At 34.5% G+C, this 25,543-nt stretch overlaps 1 protein-coding gene across 10 annotated transcripts in view; it reads left to right on the top strand.

Annotated features, from left to right (window-relative positions):
• REPS1 (RALBP1 associated Eps domain containing 1) overlaps positions 1-25,543 on the top strand; it is a 60,264-nt gene that overhangs the window by 16,504 nt on the left and 18,217 nt on the right. For 5 of the 10 annotated variants that reach the window (XM_027888049.1, XM_027888047.1, XM_027888039.1 and 2 more), the window contains exons 3-9: positions 2,391-2,590; positions 8,895-9,048; positions 14,323-14,450; positions 14,937-15,099; positions 15,404-15,467; positions 16,328-16,482; positions 21,039-21,178. In XM_027888049.1, the coding sequence (XP_027743850.1) occupies positions 2,391-2,590; positions 8,895-9,048; positions 14,323-14,450; positions 14,937-15,099; positions 15,404-15,467; positions 16,328-16,482; positions 21,039-21,178 (1,004 nt within the window). The remainder of the gene's footprint in view (positions 1-2,390; positions 2,591-8,894; positions 9,049-14,322; positions 14,451-14,936; positions 15,100-15,403; positions 15,468-16,327; positions 16,483-21,038; positions 21,179-25,543) is intronic. The other 5 variants (XM_027888044.1, XM_027888048.1, XM_027888043.1 and 2 more) reach the window with 3 other exon arrangements.

The raw sequence follows: 25,543 nt of genomic DNA, 5'->3' as shown, positions 1-25,543 counted from the left end.
ATTATATGATTTTGATACGCTAGTAGTTAAAAAAAATCTTATGAGTTTTTTGCGTCTAAAGATTGTAGATTAAAAAGAGTAGTTAAGGAGATTATATTAAAAACAATCTGGTATAACTGAAGTATCTGACAAAGATATAAAAAAGAAAGAAATTGCTATGTATACGTTTACAGCTGTGTTTATTCTAGGCTCATACAGACTGTATATACTGCTTTCGTGATTTTTTTAGTTTTTTGGAAAAGTGCATTGTTTTAATCAACATTTTGGTAGTATTAAAATTCCTTTCTGCTCATAAGTCACCGTATGTTTATAAACCATTTCCCTAGTTTTCCTTATGAGCATTCCCAAATATAAAACTTTAGCAAGTTGTAGCAGAATGCCCTAGAATCAGAAAGTTCGAAAAACGACCTTTGACTCTTAATATCTGATAGAACTGGAACTTGATAAAACAATTGAGGGGTTTCTCATCAAATGCATGTTGAACAAGTAAAAGACAAATCTGTATGTAGCTTTTTTCAGGGCTTTTATAAGCTTTGTTTTAGTGCAAAATACGTTAACCAGAAGGAACTTTTCTATTAAACAAAAAAAAAAAATCACAAGAAATATGAAGCAAATAATTGAAATAAAGATACAGGGTTAATTCCAAAATATCAAATATGTTGCTGTAAAATTAGCAGCCATTGGAATTGTTATAATGGCATACACTTTCTTGATTCATGACAATACTAGCAATACTTGTAATGATTTCTGGATTTCTAGGAACAATTTTGTGTAAGAGGTTCGAAACCTACTAAAATACACCAAGTACAGTAGACAGAACATTTATTTTTACACTGTTTTTAGCTATGGCCTGTTGCCTTGGTTGCAGTGGTTCCAGTCCTATCTATGAATTTCCTGCTTCTAGAATGATTCAAGTGTTGTTGTAACAGCTAAAATGCAGCAGGCTGAAGAAAGATAAAATGATTCTGAACTTGGGTTCCCTTCCTTTGAAAACTGGCTTTTCCCTACAGTCCATTTCTAGATGTCTTGAAGAGGAACTGTTAGAGCCATCAGAAACTAAACTGTATACTCTCTCTCTTCAAAGTAAAATATTTTAAATTAGTTAAAGCTTATATTTATAAAATTCATTTTATGTATGTTTATTGATTTTCTTAATTTTATTCACTCTTTTATCTTAGAATTTTCTTTCCCCTTCACGTCTCTTTTTCTCTTTGGTGTGTGTCTCTTCAGTGGACAGGAAGCTTGCTTTGTCTGAGTTGCTGAATGGAAACTCAGTCAAATTTTGAATCCTAAGTCCAACATAAGTGTGGTCCAGTTAATTCTTAAGTGTGTGCTTTTTTGATTATTTAGATATGCAGTACAATAAGAATACTGGCATACTTATTGTACTACAAGCCTCTAAAGCTTGTTGTTCCTTTGCTGTCCCAGAAGATTTTTCTTCCAAGGAAGCTAAAAATTGAGACATCAGTGAGCAATGTCTATTTCAAAGTAATATTTATTTTCCAAGTATGGAATGCTAGTTATGGTGTAAGACAATGTTAGGAACGATGTGGGCATAAAAAGTATTGAGAACTTTTTAATTTATTCATTATCAAGCGTTAGTTCCATTCGTAACAGCTATCACATTTATAATTGAGGGATTTCTGAAGGGTAACAAATACTGTAGTGTTGAAATGAGGTTTTTCTACTGTTAGGAAGAAAAGTCAGAGAACAGATTAACATGTAGGAACTTAGTACAGCTAAACAAACCTATATTTATGTAGTCTTGTTTTTAAAGAAGACAATAGAGTGTTTTGTGTTTCTTTTGAGTCCTCTGTTTTTTTGTGAAATTGTGCTAGAGAACTCACACCAAAGTCTTATGTTGGAACAGCTGGTTGCATGAACTTTACCTCTGGATCATTCAGTATCTGTATTATTCCGTGTTTTGAGAACATAAAAATTTTCACTTGTATGCAATGACTTTTTCACTTTTTGGCTGGCTGTGATTCACTGTTTAGTTACGTGTTATGTAGGTGCTAGAAATAGTAGATAAATTTTGAAAATTACACTTGAGTAATGAAATGTTGGCAATGCTAAGAAAAAATGAACTAAATCCAGATTTTCTAATTGCTACTGCATTTAATGCACAGTTGTGCAGAACTGTTGTGGAGGTGTGTGAAGTCATCTTTGTATACCAAAGCCAGAACTTGGGTAGCAGGGTCCTGAAGTATAATGCACAATAGGTATTTGAATTTTTCCAACTGCTAGGTGTTGACTTGACTAGAGCAGTCTCTGTGTGTAAGGAATTGGTTCACATGTGAAACTTTTAACTTCAAAATAGAACTGCATTTTTATTTTTAAGCATCGTACTCATATATAGTAAATGGCCTGCTGTATTTTGTTTTTAACAGTAAAGGACCTCCCTCTTCCCAGATTTGTTGCATCAAAGAATGAACAAGAATCAAGACACACAGCCTTGTATTCTTCAGATGCTGATAACCCAGCTTCGTATTCAGGTGTGATTCCTCCTCCTCCACCTGGCAGGGTACAAGTCAAAAAAGGCTCTGTGAGCCATGATGCAGTTCAGCAGCGTACATCAACTGATCAACAGGTAAATGATCTTAAAAGATTAAATGGGACTCTTAATCACTACTTTGCTGTGTTCGTGTCAATTTGATAGGGCTTCTAAGCTTTATTGCTTTCAATATAGGTTCTTTTTAAAAAAAAAAAAGTTACATATTATACATGAAGACTATAAATGCCTCTGAAACACTTGCATGTAGGAGACATTTTTAATGAAGGCTTATAATCTGTGTTTAAAATATTGGGGGTAATGGACATAGAGTGTAGACAGAAAAGAAAATCAGTGTGTTAAGGTATGATGGCAAATAGCAAGTTGTAATCATTATGATACTAGTAGCTCATTTATTAAGTAGTTCCTGTCAGTTTCCTGGTCATCGGAACAGTGATACTGAGTCCCATGGAAGACAAGATTTCTAGTCCTTCAGCATTCTCCAATACATGTAAATCTGAAATACTTTATTTAGAATTTTTTTTTAAATTTTCACAGTTGCTTTTCTCTGCTTTACATTTTATTGTTCTACTGTTTACTTTTTGAGACAATGAGAACCAGAAATAACAGACAGAAGTTTTCACATAGCTTTTTATTGTGTTTGAATAAGAAGAAAACTGATTTCTTTTTGTTCACTGGTTCTTTCGTCCTCAGCTGCAGGATGTCTGAATAAATGAAAACTGTAAGGGCTTACAACTCTGTGCCACCTCATACATAATTCCTTGGGCTTACAGTCTTTATGCTCTTTTTCTATGGGGAAATACTTTCTGATTGTCTTTTCTACTAGCAAGAACTGAGTACAAATGCTAAATTTTGCTCTGTGTATTGAATGACCTGTTTTCTTCCCTATGGTATGCTTTTTTTCTGAGCTTATTTTGTAAAGAATCGAGGAACTTGCAAATGTCCCTTAGTGTCTCTGGGAATCAAAGAATCACTCATAAACATTTATTCGTCTCTATGGAAATAGCCCAGACTGATCCAATATAAAGAAAAAGTAAATTACTAAAGGAAATCCATAATCAGTATTTATCTGCCACTTTGTTTCTCCCAAAGGGGAGATGACTGTAATGAAAGAGAGCTGGCAGTAGGTCTGAAAATACCTTTTTGTTGTCTAGTTCTGGGAGGTGTGTTTGAGAGAGCTCCAAAACACTTCATGAAGAAATCAGGAATCACAGATTTCTGTGATCTGATGGTGGGGCAGAAATTGGTTTGGTTGAAATTGTGTTTTGTAAGCTTCCAGCATGATGTTGAGTTTATTTAGTGAACATCTGTAATTTGATACAGGAATCTGTAGTGGTGTAATTTCAAAATAACAACAAAAAATCTGGTGTTTGAGGTCTTCAATTTCAGGATAAAAAAACCCACGTATTTACAAAGGTGTATGAGCATCCAAATTTCATTTCTCTGTCTTGGCTGATAGAAGCAATGTGGTATATCTTTCACATAACTCTGTATGGGATCATAGGAATAAAGAAACTGTATAAACCCTTTGAGAGATCTGGCCCAGAAAACAGAACTTGGAACAAATGTAACAGACAACATAGCATTGAGTCCCGCAGTTTTAAACTGTATTTATGGTCTAGAACATCAGGGAAGTATTGCCTGATTTTGCACCGTATTGTAAAACTGCATGTTCTGTGGCTCATGCTACGTTTCTGACTGTACAATGAACCCATTCAAGCAGCCTTATTGTCCCAGTTATTATACTTACTGATTTAGATACCATGTTAGAAACAAGCTGAGAAAGGGGCTTGAGCCCAGATTTCTCATTTAATCACGTAAGTGCTCTAATTGGGTTATTTTCCAAAAGATGGGTGCAGCTTTATACATGTTTTTATGGAAATTGCTGATTCAGTTGTCTTCACCTGGAGATACCACTGAGATTTATAAAATCTAGAAAGAGTTTCAGATTCTGAATTCTCATGCCACCTTTTTGAGCAATGAGGATGAAAAGAGCTGAAACCTGAGAAGTAAATAACAATGTATCATTTCCTAGGCATAACTTTTTTCTGGAGGAATATGTCAGTTAAGCTTGGATATTTCACTTTTGGAACTTATCTGTATCTGTTATTATCTGTTAGATACTTCCTTAGGGAGTTTTTTTTTTTTTTTTTTTTTTTTTTTTTTTTTTTTTTTTTTTTTTTTTTTTTTTTTTTTTTTTTTTTTTTTTTTTTTATTTAAACTGTTTACTGGGTTTGATAATATGCCTGACACTTGAAAGTACATTGATTTCTTAAAACACTGTGGCTGAAATATTATTTGTATGAAATTGTAAGGTATCCTAATCTTCATCTTTAAAACAGGGTTCATTTATGTCCAGCTTTCCGTATTAGTGAGATTTGTCATGTGTAGTATATCATCTTATAACTGTAAAAAATTTATTTAGAAGAATTTCCCTTAGTATATTGTCTACTGAAATGTGCTAGCTAGAACTATTTCTTAACAATGCGTTATTTTGGCAGTTCCCCTCAGTGAACTTCACTTGGAGGCAAGGCATCAGGAAATGGCAGTCAGGTTGTTTCCAAAGAGTAACTATGAATTAGGTCATCACAAATACCTTTTTCTATCTCTAGCCATTTTTATGGTAGTGTTTTTGGTTTATAATGGCTAAGTATTGTGCAAATATAGCACTGGCCAGGAGTTTATATCTTTTTAATATTGTTAGTGTTATCAGAAGATGACTGAAGTCACACCCAGCTGTCATGTAATCTGCAGAACTGATTCTAGGAGTCAAGCTGAATAATGAAAGATGCTTTCACTCACTGGATGGCATGTTGACTGCACATCCTAGTGAAAATAAACAGTGGATGAAAATTTTTGTTTTTTTCTTCTGGCAGGATTTCTTCTTCCTTAAAAATAGAAGCTAAGTAGATTTGAGCACTTCTGGTGACAATGTGACATCTATACAAGCACTTTTGGTGATGTGGATATGTTACCACAGTGTATATACAGATTTCTATACCTTAATAGTAGCAACTATGCTACTAAAAATGTTAATGTACTGCAAATTTTCTTTGAGAAGTAGCAATGCTGAGATTAGGAAGAATTTTCTGTCTTCTTAAAGTAACTTACAAGTGACTAAATGTTCTCAATATTTGGGATATTTTATGTTTTGTTGTTAAGGCCAAAAAGCAAATACTTTTTCCAGTGTCATTAAGTATGATCCAGATGTTGATCAGGTACTGCTTTAGGATACTTTCACCTGTTTCCCAGGAAAGGGGAGTATCTGGCTTCAATAGATACTGATACTCTAACACTGAAAAGCATGTATCTGACAAATGCTCATAGGCTGAACCTTGCTATGTCCAGGTGAAAATAAAAGGTAAAGCTGAAGGTACTCATCTATCTTTGTGTGCATTGAGCATATTACTGGCACTCCAGATGATACTGATTTATTGCCATATTAGTGCAACCTTAGGAGGAGACAGCTCAAGTTTGCCACCTATAGCAGTCAGAATTTGATAATTTCAACATTTTTGACTATATGAAAAGTAGTGTGATTTTCTTTTAAGCTTTTTCCAGTAGTCCATTTCTGTTTAGGAGCACAGAACTGGAAAAGACCTCATATATAATTTAGTCTAACCATCCATTATTATGAGAAATTGTATTTGGTCATGAGTTCTTAAAAAAAATCAGAGTTCTCTCGTGGAATCACAACCTTTTATCCACACTGACCGTGTTGGGGAAAACTATTCCAGGGCCTTAGTGGGAATACAGTGAAATATCTGTTGGAATACTGTGTGAATTCCCAATTAACTTAGCTCACCCTGTTCTTTTAACAGCTTTGTCACTAGTACTTGCTGCAGAACTCTACCAGTATTTACTAGAAAACTATTGCATTCCCCTTCAGCTTTGTTTCGCTTGACAAGACGAAACAATCCATTGTCTCAGTTTCATCTCATAGTTACTAGTAGTCCTCATAATCCTTCTCTGCCTGTGATCCAATTTGAATTTGTAGTGATTGAAAATATTTTACATTTGCATTTCTAATTCCAAATGCTATTTCACCACTATTAATACTATTTTGTAGGGTTCTTCCCTACTTCTTCTTGATATATCTTATCTGATATACCTTTGCATCTGTGAATAAAGCAAATCTGTCATACTTGACATATTGTAGGGGTCTGATAGTTGACCTGTGCATCCAGTCTTCTCCTTATGCCCTTTGGTATTAGTTTTCATAATGCAAGAAACTGTGTTTTACATTTTAAAATTTGGTAGCTTATTGTTACTTATGTTCTGGAAGGGATCCATCCATCTGCCACCTTACATTTGCTGTCAGAATGCATCAGCGTGCTATTTAGTGTGCATAATCAGTTACCTGAAGTATCAAATGAGTTTGTTACCTGAATCAGTCATTCAGGAGCATTATTAGAAACATCCCTTCAGTCTCATAGTTCCCATTCTAATACAATGCAGCATTGTTCCTTCTGTAGCCTTCTGTTCTTTTACACCTTAGATTCTTGTATTAATCTCCACATTGTTGTAACTTTGTTGTATGACACCCCACTGAGGTATGCTGCGCTTCAGGGTAAATATAGCACAATTCCTTTTTCTAGAAAATCACAAAAATGTTTGCCAGTTTGAGTAAAATTTCTCATGCTGTGATTGATCCCTTTTTCATTTGTCTCTGTTGTAATTATTATTTTCCTGAAAAATCTAATCTAAAACCTTTCAAACTGCTGAGGTCAGACCAGCAAGTTTGTAATTGGCTGAACCACACGCTCTCTCTTGAAAGACATGTGGTGCTGCATTTAGAGTTCTTGTTGAACCTTGGGCTGTTTGTAATCAACTAGTAGTCATTCTGAAGAACATTTCATGGGTTCTGCAATGCAATTACCCTCTCTAGCATAAATCTATCATCATGATGGGTTTGTTCCCTAACTCTGTGTGGTATCAGAGTTAGTTTCTGAATTAAAAGTTGAAGTGAATTAGTGCTGCTCCTAGCCATTTTGTAATAGTCTTTTCCAGTACATATGGGCATCACTGAAATACTTTGAATGGAAAATTTGAATCTTGTGGCATAGAAACTTATTTAAAGAAATCCGACTCAATGATCATAACTTCTAGAAAATACTTCAGTTGCAGAATTAACCAGACTGGCCATGTTTCCCAGGAAATATGAAAATCAGAGGGCAACAAAAGATAAAAGTTTACATCAACACATTAGAAAGTAACTAATCATTGCCCTAAAACTCTTTTGTTAGGATGTGTGTGGTTTTAGAATGTACCACTTGGAGAAAAGCATGTTTATAGAACCTTGTTGCTGACTGTTAGACTCTTGCAAATGTAATGGTTTTTAAAAAGCATAATGGTCTTAGGATGTTCCAAAGAGTAAGCCAGTTCACTTAGGGGAATGGTGTGGAAGCCTACGATCAATCTGTCTGTTGGGACTTGATAATATGTTAACAGTTTTTGACATAGAATAGCAAACTTTTTGTCTACTGCTGAAACAGTATTGAGAATTTTAGCTTCGTTTTTACTTTTAAGGATATTCAGTCCAAGTTTTGCTTTCCTGTTTTTTGCCCTAGTACAGTTTAGCTCAAACAGGGAGAACTGGCAAATAAGAATTCCAAAAGGTCTAGGTATAGGGAAGAAATTGCTTTCTACTAAATAAATACTTTGTACAATATAAATGATTTTTTTCTTTGTATTTTATTTGAAATGGAATGATCTGGTAATCTGAGTGTCTTATGAGAACTGATTCCAGGTAGAAACTGCACATGTGATTCTCTCTTTTCCTACCTGTTCAGGAAGAATATAGTACACTATGGAATTAAGGAGAAGTGTGATCCTTAACATCAGGGCAAAATTACTTTGTAATTTGTAGAGCAGAGAAAATTACATCAATGTTTTTGCATATTAAAAAAACAAGTGACTTGTCTGATGATTCCCCCCCCCTCCCCAATGCTTAATTCTGGTTTGTTTTTTAAATGAGAGTAACTGATTGTGAATTACTTGATGAACATTAGGTACGATAATAAGTTGTACAGTAAGTAATTTTTTCTTTTGAGACCTGGTTTTAGATGCAACTTTTATCACAAGTGAAAGTGAGTCTTTAATTTGCTTTGTAGCTAAGTGATTTAACGCGGCACTGCTGTTGTCTTAAGAATGCCAAGTTAAAAACATATAAGATGACGTTGTTTGAAGTGAACATGTCCACTCCCAGTCATACTGTACCTGACTTCTCCTGTTCTCTCGTTTTAATAAGTACTAAAATTTTCACTCTCTGAAATGAGAGTTTAACTGAAGTGATGATTGTTTCTAGAAATAATGGTTTTAGATAGGCTTTTATGTACTTGGTGGTTTAGAAAAAACTTAAAAGATTCCTTTGTTTTATTAGGAGTCCACATCTCCAGTTGTTTCACCACAGCAATCCCCACCAACCTCTCCACATACATGGAGGAAGCACAACCGCCATCCCAGCGGAGGGAATAATGAACGACCTCTTGCTGGACCTGGGCCTTTTTGGGCTCCGTTTAGTGAAGTACAACCAGGTATAAACATCTTATATTATGCTTCAACTGTAACACAAAGTTGTGGAATTCTTAAATAAATATAATAAATGAGTTTAGGGCAGTTTATCATTGTACTTTTCAATCCTGAAAACTTTCTTATGGAACTTTCTCAGGTGTTTATACAGATGGCAGCACTGTGGAATCTGGGATCTTGAATATGACAGATCCATTTCTTAGTGTCACATGGGAAATGCTAAGGGTTTGGAGGGAGGGAAATAAAATATGTAAGTTTTCCAGTAGAAGGTTTTTGATACAAGTACTGATAATCCTATTGAAACTGTGCAGGAACTGTCGTTATACTTGAAAACACTGGGAACTCAAGGGAAGGCAGAAGATAATGTATAGTTTGTTTGAATTATGTTTCTGGTAGATTAGTTGACTTAAAAAATTTGGGAACAGTGGAGCACTTGTAATTCAGGTTCTAATGCTAAATGATATCTTGCATTTTGTCAACTGTGGTTTGAGACTGAACTGTGGTTGCTTGACTTATTTCAGTTATGATATTCGAAAGTTATTCTGATGCCTTTCAGTTTACTGTCATTCTGTAGTTGCAAGCATCCATGGAGGACCAGGGATTCTGTTATTAAAATTAGTTGGATAAGAAAATAAAACTTTTTCAAAATGAAATGGGTTGTATGCAGAGATTTATATCAGTGTACTCAATGTTGTTTGCTAGTAAGTGCCAGTCAATTTAGAATTTAAAAAAAAAAAAAATTAGTGTGGGCATTACATATATAATGACTTCCAAGAGTTCAATCCAAGCATTGTTATTTTTCAACACTCAATTTCTCAACTTTTTTTCTTCCATAGTTTAGCTAATTTGTGTTTCTTGGAAGCTGAAATACAAATATGTCTAGTGGCTGATTTTAACTTGCAAAGTTTTTCTAACTTACAATCAAGGACTCCAGGGCAGTATGCAAACTGTTCCTGGTGTTGAAGAGTTCAGTACTGACCTCTTAAAGCTAAAGGTGTTATTCCGTGTTAATATTTCAATTTGGCAGTGCTTTCCATGTGATGTTTAATAGATAAGTCTTTCACTAGTAGTCTGAAAATATTTCTGAACTAACTCAGGATTCCCCAGTTTTATATTGCATACTGAAACACATTCGTAGTGTGTTTAAAGTAATTTGAAAATACTGTTACAGAAAGATTGTCTGTTCTTCCAATGCTAAGCATAAAGCAAATTTTCATATATTAGTTTAACAAAAATTGCCATCCTAATTTACTGTTGGTGATTCTTTTGCACTGCAGATGACTAATTTTTCTTTTGACCTTCAGCTGTTGTAGGCAGTTCATAATTTTTTTTCTTCTCTAGAGGGAAGAGGGCATTTTAAAGACAGTGTTTGTAGAAAAATCATGTTATGATGACATTGAGATAGAAAACCAGATAGACTGTTAGTTACTTTTCTTACAATCAGCACTGCAAGCTCATCTTGATTCCAATGCAAGATGCTTTTGGGAAATCAGGTGAATTGCAGATGTGTGATATCATTTCAGTAGGACTATGCCTTTTCACTTGTTATCCAAGAAATATAAGCACCCAGGTCTCTCTGCTTGTATTTCACTTTATTCTCAAACACTATTTCACATAATGGGGTTGTCAACTGAAATAATGTGAAAATATTTCTGGTGGGTCATACAATAAACAGCATGTAGCTTTAAACCAGAAGGGTGAAAATCGAAACTTATTTTTTTTCTGTTTGGAGAATGATGTATTTAAATGGAAGGATTCTGACTTTACTGAGTTAAGACTCCATTGCATCACCATACTCCTACTGTGAACAAAGTTACAGTGCTTTCCTTATTGAATTGGACTGTAGAATAATGATTAGATAATAACTCAGTTGTTTTAAAAATCTTACACCTGGTACTACATTAGAAGTCCTAAGCATAACTTAAAGCTGTAGTTCTCTGTTTCTTAAGAAGAAAACCTGTTCGCATCTCAAAAGAGCAAAGGAATGTACTTTTTAGAATTTTTTGTCACTGTGTTGTCCAGTAATTCGGTTAGGATAGTGTTAGTGATGCTTTGTACGTAACTGGTTTTTGAGGCACTGTTACAGCTAGCTCAGTGTGCTTACACTTAAAGCTGTTAAAAAATCATGATGTTATGTCCCAGTTCTGGCTTGCATCTGTGATCTGGATTGGATCTGTCTTCACAGAATAATACAGTAGATGACTGAACTGCTTGTAGGAAGCAGAATTGCATATGAAATGAGAGTTTCCTGTTCCTATAGTTACAAGAGAGCAAAACCCAAAATACTCCATACTTTTACCTTTTCAGCTCATTTTGCACTACAGCTTCAGCAGCTAGAAGGTTGCTGATGTTGACGAACTTCGGAGAAAGAATTCCTTCCCTACTTCAACATGAGTGGCATGTCAGAATAGGGACTAGAAATTATTTTTTATTACCTTATAGTCTGTTTGGACTGGAAACAAAGCAGAACGTTTATGTTGGTAGTATCCAAATAATGATTTCAAACTACTAAAAAAAAAAAAACTTCTCTTTTGTCATAGGACACTTGTTAGCTTTTTTTTGTCATTACATCAGAGTTCTGTGTTGGTGTCTGAACATGTATGAGAAGTTGCAGCCCAAAGGCACACTTCTTTCTTTTCTCTTTGGGAGAGATTTTGTAGCAGTTCATGAACACTTCAAAGACAGAAGTGGAACATGTCTGTGCTAACATTTCAGTCGCATCTTTAAGGCCCTAAGATATTTACTGGGCTTGCAGGGTACTGAATAGTACTTTGTCTCCTCCTTACTCCTTCAATAATTGATGATAATTAGCCTTGTTACAAGCTATGGGTTACTCTTACCTGGGTGTGAGAGCTCTACAGCATTTTATCTTATGGTCAAAATTGTACTGAGCTTCTGGTTTTGTCTCACCACAGGTTGATGGTAAGGGGAACTCTTGCTAGTTTACAAAGTTAGTTGAAAATTTGGTCCTCTGTAGGTAAACCTGTATTTGTATAGTAATTGAAAAGTACGTATTATCAAGAAAGAACATTTCTTACACTTACATTTGTATCCTGAAGTGAGAGGGTAACTTTTATTCTAGGAAATGAGATCATTTTCCACAAGTTATCAATGTGTTGGTAAGATATTCAAGCTAGAGGAAGATACAGCACAGCAATGGGAATTTGTTAGGTCTTTGTACTAAACATATGCCATTAGACTTTGCCAGCTAGTTCAAATCTGATAATTGGTCTTAGGCTTACTCTTCATTCAAAGTGTTGTTAATGGTGTCCTTACTGATTAAAATTAACAGAGGCTGTTGAAGGTTGCTTCTTCATTGGGTTACAAATCATAAAATAAAAATACACTGATTGTTTCAAGTCTTCTCTGTGGCTGAGTTTTCTTCCAGTTTCTCCTCCATCTCTGTGTTTCCAGTCTGGTTTTGTAGTTGGAAAAAGAAGGTGTCCTTCAGCCATCCCATCCTGTGTCCTAAAAAGTTGCATGGCAGAGTGAATAACAGGAACAGTAAAGCAATAATATTCTTGTTGGGGTTATTTGAACAGGGGAGAAAGGAAGCAATCCTTGTAGTACTTGTAGACTACTCTGAAGGTGTGACAGTTTGGTGCTACTGGTATCTCCATTGCCGTCAAGGTATTGCTTTGGAAGAGAAATTCGGCTAAATGGGATATGAATTGAACTGTACCAAGACATGTTGTTGGGAGAAGTGAAGGAGGAGTAAACATGTATAAGGTTAGTGGTAATGTCAAGTGTCTGAGAGGCAGAGAAGGGTAAAGCCATTGTAGCACAAATAAAATTTGAGTGTGGCATATCCATAGGAGAGGTGGGAAAGATCTTGTCTGCATCTAGCTGTCCATTTGTGCTGTGCTGAGAGAGACCTGGCAGAAAGAGACTGAGCTTTTCTCTAGATATCTTTCTAGTGTTTGAGACTTAGGTGAACTACCGAAGAAGAACTTCATTGTCAAACTCATTGCCTTTATTCTCAGCACTTCTGAATACACTAGAAGCTCCAGCCCACATCAGAAGCTTCCAGAAGTGGTGGACAAATCTGGGACAAAAGGAGTAGTTGATAGAGCCTTTTTATTGTAGTAAAGCTAAGTTAAGAAGAAAAAATCATTTGATGAAATTCTCATGCAGATATTACTTTTTACTCAATGTAATGCAAGATTAAATGTGCTCTGCACAATTGTGACTATTTTATGTAGGAGAAGGGCATAGATAAACCGATTCTAAGCATTTTTCTTATTACATTTTATTTATGGGATGAAAGAGTAATTACATATTGCCAGATATTACATAGATATATTATACAAATGATTATATTATTTCATTTAATATATTTCAACAGAAAGCATTTAACTGTGCAAGAACAGTAGATTAATCAGTTTCACCACTGTTTAGATTTAAGGAGCTCATGATTTCTTTTAGGAATCAAAGAACAGAATGGGATTCTACTAGACTTATTCTAAATGGTTTGTTTTTTTCTTTCATCAGAGTTCCTTAAATTTTTAATCTGCAACTACAATTTAAGATATTTTTGATAGTTTTGTACATAGAGCAGTGGATGGCCAAATCTTTCTGTAGTTGCTTCATCGTTATTTTAATATTCAGATGTTGAACATTGACAGTACTTCAGAAGTAGATTATAGCAAGGCATTGGTTGCATCTCAATTGTTGTGTTCCAGATACTTAATACACAGCAGATGTCATCATTCTATACGGATACCTTTTATTACTCTTGGCCTGTTTTTAAGCAACTGAGTTAATCTAAAAATGATGTAGAAAAAAAATTACCTGTGCCAAAAAGGCTGATTCTTAAAGAGAATTTCCAAGGCTTTGTTCCTTGAATGGTGAGCTAAAATCTAAAAAAAAAAAGTTTAATAATAATGATAATGAAGTTGAATGCTAATATCATATTTCACTTTTAAATAGTATTTGTCCATACAAGTGTTGCTTATTTCAATTAAATGAAAACGTGGAGTGTTAATTAACTCATTCAAAACCCATTAATGGGTAAAATCCTATTTCCATTTTACATGTTTTGCAATAAGCTCATTCCTTAGTTCTGTCTTTTTTAGTGCAGATTGAAGCCGACCTAATGCAAAAATCTACGGGAGTGACTTGTCAGGAGGCAAATTTTGTCACCTTGGTGTAATTTGGTTTTTCTTTTTTTTCATCATTCTAGAGTATATCTCCCTGACAGGAGATATTTCCATATCCATAGTTCTTTCTTAGTTTCTGAGGCTGTCTTTTTGAAAAGGAAATATTTCTTCTACTTTCAGGCTCATCTACTTCTAGTGATCCCATATGGTCTGGCCATTCACCACCACCCCATCAAGAAAATTGGGTCAGTTTTGCAGATACCCCACCAACCAGTGCTCTTTTAGCCATGCATCCTGCTTCTGTCCAGGTGTGACACTTTATTGGTATTTGATTTGCCTCATTCAGATTGATGTTGCAATCCTTTTTTTTTTTTTTTTTGTTATTTTTCTTCATAATTGTCATTGCAGATGTTTACTGTGTATCTGTGCTATAGTCTATTCAATGCTATTTGCCCAACAGATACTTGTTTCAATGAGTTGACTTCATTTGGAATGGTTAAATAAAAGCTACTAACTTTAAAAATGTCAACAAATATGACTTTAAAACATTTATATTTAGCTTTTTATACATGTGTGCCATACTTTTTTTCTGCTTGCATATCTGCAGTCATTCCATATGTATCAGTGTGCAAAAATACCCCGTCATTATTCTGCAGATGCAATCTGCCAATGGTTTCCTGCAGTTTTTAAACTACTGCGAGATTTAACTATGCTTTATTTTTTGAAGGCAAGAAGTTGAGAATTCGTAGAAGCATTTTAGGTAGATAATACTGAGGAAAAATATTTCATTTCAGGACCAGACAACAGTACGAACTGTAGCATCAGCTACAACAACAAATGAAATTCGTAGGCAATCAAGTAGTTACGATGACCCCTGGAAAATAACTGATGAACAAAGGCAGTATTATGTTAATCAGTTTAAAACTATTCAACCTGATCTAAATGGATTTATACCAGGTAAGTTATTCTTTAAACAAATATAATTATGGGTGCATCTGTTCTGTTAAAACGATTTTGTTTGTACGTAGGTTTGCATACTATTTTGAAGGAAGTTCTGCATTTGGCTGATGTTCTAGTATAGTTCAATGTAATTCAAGAAGGACTAGAAACTAATTTGCCTCTTTCCTTTGTTTAACCCTAGTAATTAGTGCCATTTTTCCCAAAACCTTTGCTAAATAACACATCACCTTTACAATAAGCCTAAGTCTTCTAATGATTTAACTTGCCTTGAATATTAAAAATGGTTGTTGCCATTTTTCAGGATCTGCAGCTAAAGAATTTTTCACTAAGTCAAAACTACCTATTCCTGAACTTTCTCATATTTGGTAAGTGTGATAATTAATTAAAATAATTATTCATAACAATTGTTTAGAAAGAGGACAGCTCTCTGGTAGCTCTCTCTACGTAATAATCTACCTACTATAAAGTATTATTAAGTACAATTTCATTAGTACTCTAGTATGTTCAGTCCTGCTCGTATTTATGCCAGTATTACTTTAGTGGGCTTTAATGGTTGTAGGCTGGCACTATTGACAAGGTACTTTGAGTAAATTTAAGACTCTTCAGAGTTAGAAGTAATTTATTTGAGGTTTTGTTGTTAAAAATTCATTTAAATTTACCTAATTCCTTATCTGTGTTGATTTATTTCTTTCTAAGTAGGTTTAAATGAAACATGAAAATATTTTTAAATGGCCTTTGTGAAACATGATGACAAATTTAGCTTTGACTTGGTGCAAGCCTTCTATTTCATTGTATTCTGGAATTTGTACTGCATTACTGCATGCTATCATTAAATGGCTTACACTGGCAGATGTTATCTTCCTTTCAGTGTAATGATTTCTATTTCAGGTATTTTCCCATTTAAAATAAATTGCATTGCCTCAGCACTGTAATTTGGGTAGTATACTTTGCCAAAAATCTGAGACCAGTAATACTGTGTAGTAGTGTCTTAAATGAGTTTAAAATCTGGAAAGATAAAAGTGATTTTAAATGATCTGTACACTGTTATTAATAAAAACTCATCATCTTTGAAGGGTAAAACATGTAGCACTAATATGAAGGTTTAATAGGGTAAAATGAATTATAAACTGTATTCTTTGATCTTCTAAATAGCAAACCAGAGGTATGTTTTTTGGAAACAAAATAACCTTAAGAAATTTTATTTATACCAAGTTTTTCTTCTTAGGGAACTGTCAGATTTTGATAAAGATGGTGCACTGACACTGGATGAATTCTGTGCTGCATTTCACCTGGTAGTTGCTAGGAAGAATGGGTATGATTTACCGGAAAAGTTACCAGAAAGTTTAATGCCCAAGCTGATTGATTTGGAAGACTCAACAGGTAAGATATGGTTCTACACATATTTCATTATTTTAAAATTATAGTGTAATTGTTACAGTGCATCAGCAGGTATTTGTATGAGCATAAAGCATTAGTCACTATGAAGTAAGGCAGTGTGAATTTTTAGAAGGCTTAATAAATGCTCAGAGCTAATTTGAGCATGTATGTATTTCTGTACAGGGAAGTTATTTAGGAACATTAACACATTCACTATTACATTCGGAAATACTGACTGGCCTTTAAAGGTTAAGGAAAACAAAATTGTTCACACTATGGTTTTTATTCATGACCAACTATTGTATTCCAAATTCCCAGCTGAGGTTTCCAGATTTGCTTTCAAATGAATATGCTTTCTCTTCACCTTAGTTTGTGAAAATATGGCATGACTACTGAAGGTATTTAGAAAATACTCCCAGATTCAATGCTAGGTAGGGACAGTATTTTCTTTTAATTCAACTTCTGACTTGACAGCATGTTTATCCTGCATTGTGTTGGCACCTTGTATTTGTGTGCAGTCCTTTACCTTTGAGTGCTCCCAGATAAACGGTTGAATGTGTGAGTTCTGGTTGTTAATATGTGCCAAAACATCAGTCCCATAACTGCAAATATACCTTAGATTATTTTTTAACAAGCAGTCTTTGCGTGGGAAGTCGGGTTATATTGTGGGTGCACACTTACTAGAATTTACTAGAATTTTATTTCTTTTTACTAAATATTTCAAAGGGAATCTCTTCATATTGTGTTTGTAGGTTGTAAAAGATTAATCTCACAATTACAATGAGTTCTTTAACTAGATACTGTGGCTCTTATTTTGTATGCTTTAATAATGAAGCCTTTTTTATGGGAGTAAATTGGCTCGTCAAAGAGCTGGCACTGAAGGGTTTTCAGTATGAGTAAGCATTTGCTATGATGAAGACATTCATAAGAAATATCTGCAGTTAATTGAGTGAATACCTAGCAAATGTCTAAAACCTCCCTGTTCTGTCTATTTTTGTGTTAAGGTAATGGCCAAGCAAAAATCTTGGTGGGAAATGAAGTAACATTTATTTGTATAAACCGTTTTTGTTCAGGAAAAAAACCAAATCACACAACAATTATATTTGGACCTGATCTTCTATTGCCTTTATGGATTTCAACTGAAGTTATCTGGAAACTTTATACATCAGGCATTCAGACAAAAAGTGTCATATGTATGTTTATTGCTCTTATTTTACAGGCAACTTTGCTAATATAAAACTTCTGACTTATTTTCATGAGGTACAAAGTGGTCTTTAAATCTGAGGAAAAACTACTTTTGAAAGTTTTTCCCTCTGTTATTAAAGGGAAGTTACCCTGTTCTAGTGAATTATAAATGGTTACCGTGCTATGTAAGCTGTGCTTAAAAAAAAATCTGATTGATACTTGATTCTGCCATTATTAATAGCTACAATGAAAAGTGATAGTTCTTGCAAACTTGTGAGATTTTATCCAATTAACTAGATTTTTTTAAAATAATTTTGGTTTTTATTTGGGCACATAAGATATGCTATCTTATGTAGCATATACATGATTTATCACCGGAACTTCTGTGTTGAATAAAATACTTTAAAAGGAGTTACTGATGTGGCTGTAGTTTTACTTCTAGTTACACACAGTTCAAATCTCCAGTATACATTTACTTTTTTAAAAGGTACCAGTAGGTCTATTTGCCGACTAATGCACAGGCTAAATTGTATGAGTTCTTATGGACTCTAAATCAGTCTAGAAAGATCAACCAATTAACTTTTGGTAATTTTTTGGTTTTGGTTCCCATAGAAGTTTTATTTCAATAAAGCTTACTTCCAGCAGTCATCTTAGAAATAGGAACTGTAAAGTGTGGCACCGGAGTGTCTTTTTGAGTGCACTTTTTTCATGGGTTAAAACTTTCTCAAAGAAAGAAATTGTTAATGATCTTTTGCTGACGTGGCTCAGTTCAATAATGTACAAACTGTTTTAGAAGATGAATTGCTTGAATACCGGTGTGTAAGGTGGGAAACTTTATTTCAGAAGTGTTAAAGGTACTGTTATTGATTCTTTTCTTCTGTTAGAAACTTTCCCACTGATCTTCCACACTTCTGCTTTGCACTTGAAACTTGCTGTCTCCTTCCATTTTGACTTTTGAGCTAGTGGTCAGCAGAAGGAAGAGTGAAAAAAGAACTCCCTGCATCCTGTGTCTATCTTTAGACAGAGGGAAGGAAGAACTCTCCTGGTCTGGCTCTGGTAGCCCTCTGTTTCATCAGCCCCTGTGTTCTGAACCTGTTTTAAGATACAGCCTTGTCTTACATGTGGCTTCATGACCAGAGATATGTATTTCTCTTACATGACTCAGACCTATTGGATAGTCGGTCATTTTTCTGTTATAGCAGTACATCTCCACAGAATTTTAATTCCTTCAAGCTCAATTTTCTCAGTTAGTAAAAGCTACCAACCCTTTACAAAACTTAAAGCAAGTTTTGATTTTCTGTGGACTTGTTTTTTGTTTGGGTTGCTGACACAATGCTGTTTTCTTGTAAGAAAAATAATCTGCCATGCTTTATGTCTTACACAATGTAATTACTTTAATGCCTGAAGATTCCCATGGAACATGTTCTGCATGTTTCATGTAGATGTTCACAAAATTCCTTGAATTACAGGTAGCTGTGTAGTCTATCCACAACAGTTTTCAGCCTTGTCTTTTTGACTTTGTATTTAACACTAGAAGTTAGCTATCCACTACTGAAATGAGAACTTTGAGTTTTTTAACTTATAAAAAAAAATTTATTCCTATTGCACTTCAAAGTAACTGATATGCAGTACATATTCTCAAAACTTTGCCACTGGCATATATCGAATTTAGTGTATTATTTTGTGTACAGTGACTGCAGCACGTCAGCTTGACTACTTGGTGACATCATGACACCTTATTGTAACCTGCTTTTTATTGCTAGATGCTCTCTGTCTGACATAAGCTTTATTAGATGCTATTCCTGCCTGAAATAATTTATGATGCCGTTTTCCCTAAAGGACAGTAGTACAAGATGCTAGGTGCTAGTCACTATTTTGGAAACATGAAATCTCAACCTGATGTCTGACTGTTTACAGGAAGTTTACATGACCTTTGAAATTTTGATGAGTTATTGGTTTCTGTGTGTGGCTTTTTTCATGTTAGTACCTCACTTGCCCTTGACCTCAAGATAGCACAATTAATTTCTTTTTGTACTTCAGTGTTTTGGGTGTTCCTCTTGCTGTCCTCAGTGTCTCTTTGGAGACAGTAATGGGTCATTACTTTTCAAAGACGCAATTGGTTACCATTGATTATTCAAGTGTTTTCAGTTGAATTTGACACTGGATTTGTTATTAGTTTCTTCTGAATGAAGATCAGCAGGCAGAATATTGAACTATGGTAGCAGAAGAGCAGGCTGCAGAGTTCAGCTCTTCAGGAACCTAAAACTAGTCCGTGTTATAAATTTATTTCCATCAGTTTTTGCATTTCACATACTCTGGTGGCAGTCACCTTCAATCACACACCCATCAAGCAGTCCTTTTAAATGGTAATTAATTTAACCATCTTTCCTCTTGTGTAGTATTTTGTCTTGCTCAGAGTTTTTAATTTTGTGGACTACTGACATCATGTTAATATGTCTAGGTACCTATCAGTCACTCTTTTGGCTGTTCCTATTACTTACATTGTACAGTTTTGATTGGAACTTCCAGATTTTTTGAGGCTTTCAGTGCCTTGCTTTAGCTTTCATTATGGTATCTAGCAGAATAGGAGACATCATAAGCAAGATTTTCCTGTGTTAGGCAGAATGCTTAATTTGCTCTTCATATGTTTACTTTGCCCAATTCTTTTATAGTTTGAACAGAACAGAAATAAATGTGCTGCATCATGAAAACTTGTACAGTTCTAAAAGAGTTTCTGCAAGGGACTGTACTTGCTCAAAATTCAAGGAAAACTAAAGAATACCAGTGGTCATTTGCAAAGTGTCAGCTGCTAGACTTGTTCAATTTGCAAAATGTTTGCCACTGTTTTAGTAAGGAGGCTTGAAACTAATATTGTTTGGAGAATAATCCAAATGAATGGCTTTCTTAATCGATTTACATATTTTTGTTTTGTGTTTGCATTGATATACTGGTTTTGATTTGACCTTTCCTATAAGAAAGTATTTTATTCTGTAAGCTGAACTTCTCAGTGCAGAATTTGATGTAATAAACATTAGAGTGAAGTTATTCTCTCATACTGGAAGAAAAACTGCGTTTAATTCTATACGTAATCAAAATCTAAAAAACCTAGTCTAAGGCCAAAGTACAGGGAGATAGTATGGTACAGAGTAGTCTGCAAAGTCTAATTTTCAGAAAAATCCTTAAAATAAGAGTAGGATCTGATAAACAGTGTATTTGACTTAATTGACTTATTGAGCAGTGGTGGGGGTTTTTTTGTTTGCTCTTAAGTATTTACTTGCAAAAGAAAACAAAAAAAGTGTGCTTTGCATTTGCCATGAAATGTGAGAAGCTCTTCTAAAAATAAACTGAGTGCAGTTTATGATTTTGGTTTATAGTGATTTCTGTCTTTCCAGAAGTTGGGGAACAGACTGGTGAGGTAGGTTACTCCAGCTCTCCAGCCGAAGCACCTCCAAGCAAGTCTCCATCAATGCCATCCCTAAACCAGACCTGGCCAGAATTGAATCAGAGCAGCGAGGTTAGCGCTTGTATTTAAGAGTTATTTCATTGTCAGTCAATAACTAAATTGTGTTTGCATCCATAATTTGTCATAAATGGATTGTTGATCACAAACTGTGAAAAAGTTAGCAGGACAGGTTCTGCATGTCACGAATTGTAAAAAAGGTAATGTTTTCCTTGATTTTTCTGTCTCACTGTGAGATGAGCTAATATTTAAAATGTTGTCATTAATGGTAATCAAGTTTTATATTAATCACAAAATTATTTCATAGCATTTATTGGAAAAGTTGAAATAATTTCTGATTTTTTCATTTAGAGCATGTTTTTGGTTGGATTTCTTTTTGTTACCTCTGAAGAACTTTTATAGCAATCATTTTGCAAAACTACAGAATTCATTTCTGACAGATCTGAACTTTTAAGAGTTATTTCTGTAAGTGATTTTAGCCTGAAGTATAAAATATCTCACTAGTAGCACAGAAGAGTCATAGCCCTGGGTCTGTTTCAAAAGCAAAGACTCAAAGTTGAATTTAAAATCAGCTATTGGCTAGATTTATTTAAATCGTAAATTTTTACGTCTCCTGTATCATCCTTAACCATACATATTTGTTATATAAGCAGTGGTGTGTAGTAGAGCTGTATTTTCTCAGAATTTCAAACTGAAGTTAGCAAACAGTATCTTTTCTCTTCTCCACAAAATGTCCGTTGTTTAAAAGGCTTGTAAGGGATTGATTCCTAGATTTTTCTTGTTGCTCTGTTTTAACCTTTTTTTGCGTCTGACTTGGAATAAATCGATGTTTTATTCTAAGAGCTACTTCAGAGTCTCAAATGAGTTTCTGACGGGAGCCATATATAAAGATGGTGTAGGCTTGTTTTCCATTATGAAGGGGGAAAAATGAAAAAGTACCAAAATTATATTTGGAAAACTATTTTTTGATTATTTAAGACTAAGAATTGAAAACTTGTTTTAACATCTAAGACGTTTCTGTCAGTAGCCAAGTATGACCTTCTTCTCTTATTGAAAGAGCTTTTTGTGGCTTTTTTTTACTCTCTTCGTTAGAGTTCAAGTTAATAAAACACTGGTAATAAAAGATTTAGACAAACCAAAGGAAAGTCAGCATGGAGCAGAAAATAAGCAAATTTTCAGGATTAAAGTTATGAGTAGATGAAACTTTCTTTCTTGGGAGGAAAGGACTTTTTAAAATCTGCCCTTCTTTTTAAGCGCAAATGCCAGCTTGGAAATTATTTAGTGATTCTTAGTTGTTCTGTTTGACAGAGTTGACTCTTAGACTGCTGGTAGGAAGCTGTGTTTTAGGAGGGAGGTAGAGCAGATATTCAGTTGTTGCTAAACACCTGTAAATGTCTGCATCTGTATTACAATTTACATAGATAAATTCCCTTGTGTTGTCAATAAAGATTTAATAAGCTAATCATTTGGTAAACTGCATCATAATTTAACAGATTTCTTCAGTGTCTAATGCACCTTGAACCACCTGAATGGGGTAATTGCATTAGTGGAAAAGAGTGAATTACAATTCTATCAGCCAAAATCTTGTCTTACATAGATAATGTGGTATTTTCTTTCTGAAAATCTACTAAAACCTAAGTGGTTTGGAAAAGTTCTCACACTAGCTATACTACTGGATACTAACTATACTAAAATAAGAGTTGAATATTTACTAAATGTTAAGAGTTTTTTTGTTCTAACACAAAGGAATTTCTGATTTTTCAGCTGTGTTGCTGTGCATGCTTCTTGCTCCTCAGCATTTTGTTTTCAGCATGAGTCAGATCAAAGTCCTCAAGGTTTTAATTCCATGGAAAATTTGCTGGTATTACTGTAGGCACCAATCGAATTGTTTCCTCTTTCAACCTCTTATAACTGTCATCAACAAATTAATTGCTTGTAAAAGCTCTGCATCCTTGGATCATCTGCTATACCAGGCAGTTTAATCCTTTTAGTTTCAAAACTGTTGGTTACTCTGTTCTTTGTAGCTCATAGTTGATTTATAGACTCCGTTTACCAGGCTCAGTTACTGTAAGCTCCCAGGTATAGACCAAGGCATTGATCTCTAAGTTCAGAATAAGGGGCACCATGAAAACCTACCGAACTCTGGGTACTACGTGCTTCACGTTTTCATCTCTTCACTCATCGCTTCTTTCTCACTGCAGACGTCTTTTCCATCCAAGTCTCAAGGCTGAGCACTTAGTTCTGGAAGCTTAAAAAAATTAAAAAGCCTACTAATTTTTTGTTGAAAACTGTCTCATGTCATATGGTCATATTACTTTAACATAGGTAGGGAGATTTGCTTTTAATTTCACAATTGTTACACCTTGTTTCAAATGTCTTGGTGTACTCTTAGCGTTCAGGTTTCTATGAATTTTACTTTCTAGTAATTAACCTTTTGAAAGTCTTTTTGAAACATTTTTGCTATTCTAGAAGACAAGTATTTTAGTTTTAGCTAGCATGAGTTTTATCCTGTCAGTACTCTTAAATTTTGCACAGAGTTTGAGATACAGTCCAGTAGTTCCTTAATATATTTAGCTTTCTATTAACCAGGGAATTGGCAATAACTACCCTCTGGTAGTATTTCAGGATGGAGCACAACAGGATATTTCCTACAGCAGTCAGGAGGTGTTGGTGTTCATTTGTGTGTGTCCAGCTTGGGAGCCTGTGGACAAGTAATAAATGTATCTGCAGTTTGGCTTCAGAGCACTAGAGCATCATCTGTAACAAATGATATCACTTATCTCAACTGTAACATAGATGCCCTATACCCTATGCAAGTTTTGAAAAATTAAGAAACAGTATTTATGTGATCAAATGCTGTGTTTGCCAGTCTCACTAGTAACTTTGAAGCCACTGGCAAAATCAAGTTTAAAAGGTAACCCTAAAACAAATATTAATACATTTGATGAAAATGAGCAGCTGTGTAAACGTAAGAGGCCAAATCAGGGGAAAGGCTGGCAGAACTTGGCCATTAAGTTTCTGAGTTAGTAAAAACTGCCTCACTCAACTGGTTTGTATAGCTCCAAACTACTTGCAGTGCTGCCTTTTCATGAAAGGGATGTAGTGGCACAGAGATGAACTGTTTAATACAGAGAGTATTAAACAGGGACAGAGCAGTTAGGAAGCCTTACTAAAAAGGTTTTGTTAGATTCTGTCCATGAAAGAGGATAGTTTTCTGTGTTAAAAACAAATACAAACAAGCTAAAACCTCAAACCAACACAAAATAATCACAGCAAAAAAATAACCAAAAAAAAATACCCCCAGGAAAATCCCATCTGAATAGAATTCCATAATGTTTGCCCTAATTTAAAGTTTGAAATGAGGAGATAAGGCTCTGTCTCTACTAGAAGTGTCACCACACGTGACAACAGTTACAAATTTAGTTAATCTTTTTGAATTTAATTTCATCAGATTGAAAACAGTTATTTAGGGATTTCTTTAAGAACTTATTCCTGAAGTAACTATTTTAGACTTGGTTCACATACAGGCCATTCACTGAATATAGTTTGGAGCACTTATATGGGAGCACATGAGATTAGGTTGACTAACACTGTATAGTTTGTCCTATATCCTCTGGAATCGTTTACGTTGATTTGCCTTTAGAGATGGAACAAGAATATTGATTTGTTTTCACAACTGTACTGACATAATTTTTGTCAAATTTTCTCAGCACTAAAAATTCTGTATTTGTAATTTTTGAATCTTCTAGTGTTTGAAACTTGCTTAATTTTTACTTGTTATTTACCAAAATATAACAAGTTTAGCATTCCTGTTGTGATTTGTAATTTGGTTTCCGGATCACAGACTAATTTTATGTACTTCTATACTTTTTTCGATCGACTCGTGGCTGTAACTTGACTCAGTTTGCATGAGGACTCTTGACAGCCATGCCTATATCTTATAAAATTGTTCAGAATTTGACTTATTTGCTTTTAGCAATCAACAATATGTTTGAATTTAATTCTTTGCCTTGTCAGTGATTTAGACTTGTAAAAATGCTCTTTTGTAGCGTAGAATCATTTCTCAGGGGTTGCACTGGCAAGCCGAACTGGTGTAATTGGAGTACTCTGCTCAGTGTTCCTATGTCTGGATTTTTTGAGAAAATCAGCATTTACTAAATATGTTTGAAACTTGGCAGCTACAAGCTGAGGAACCTTTCTGTGGACTACAGGTCCACACAGTGTGTGTCTCTTATTTTTATCTTTACAGTATTTGAATGGCTTAACTAGTTTTTTTACTTGGATGATTTTCATTGGCAAACATGAACTCTGAAGGTACTTCTGCGCTGACTCTGCACCTGTATCTTCATTGCAAAATGTGAATGTAAAGATTAATACTGACAGATAACAAGCGTGGTTCCACAACAATATCAGGCTGAA

Source organism: Empidonax traillii, unplaced genomic scaffold, assembly GCF_003031625.1.
Source record: "Empidonax traillii isolate 1590-97213 ecotype Southwest subspecies unplaced genomic scaffold, ASM303162v1 scaffold229:size1690559, whole genome shotgun sequence".
Lineage (NCBI taxonomy): Eukaryota > Metazoa > Chordata > Aves > Passeriformes > Tyrannidae > Empidonax > Empidonax traillii.
This window is presented reverse-complemented; position numbering and strand designations above follow the sequence as displayed.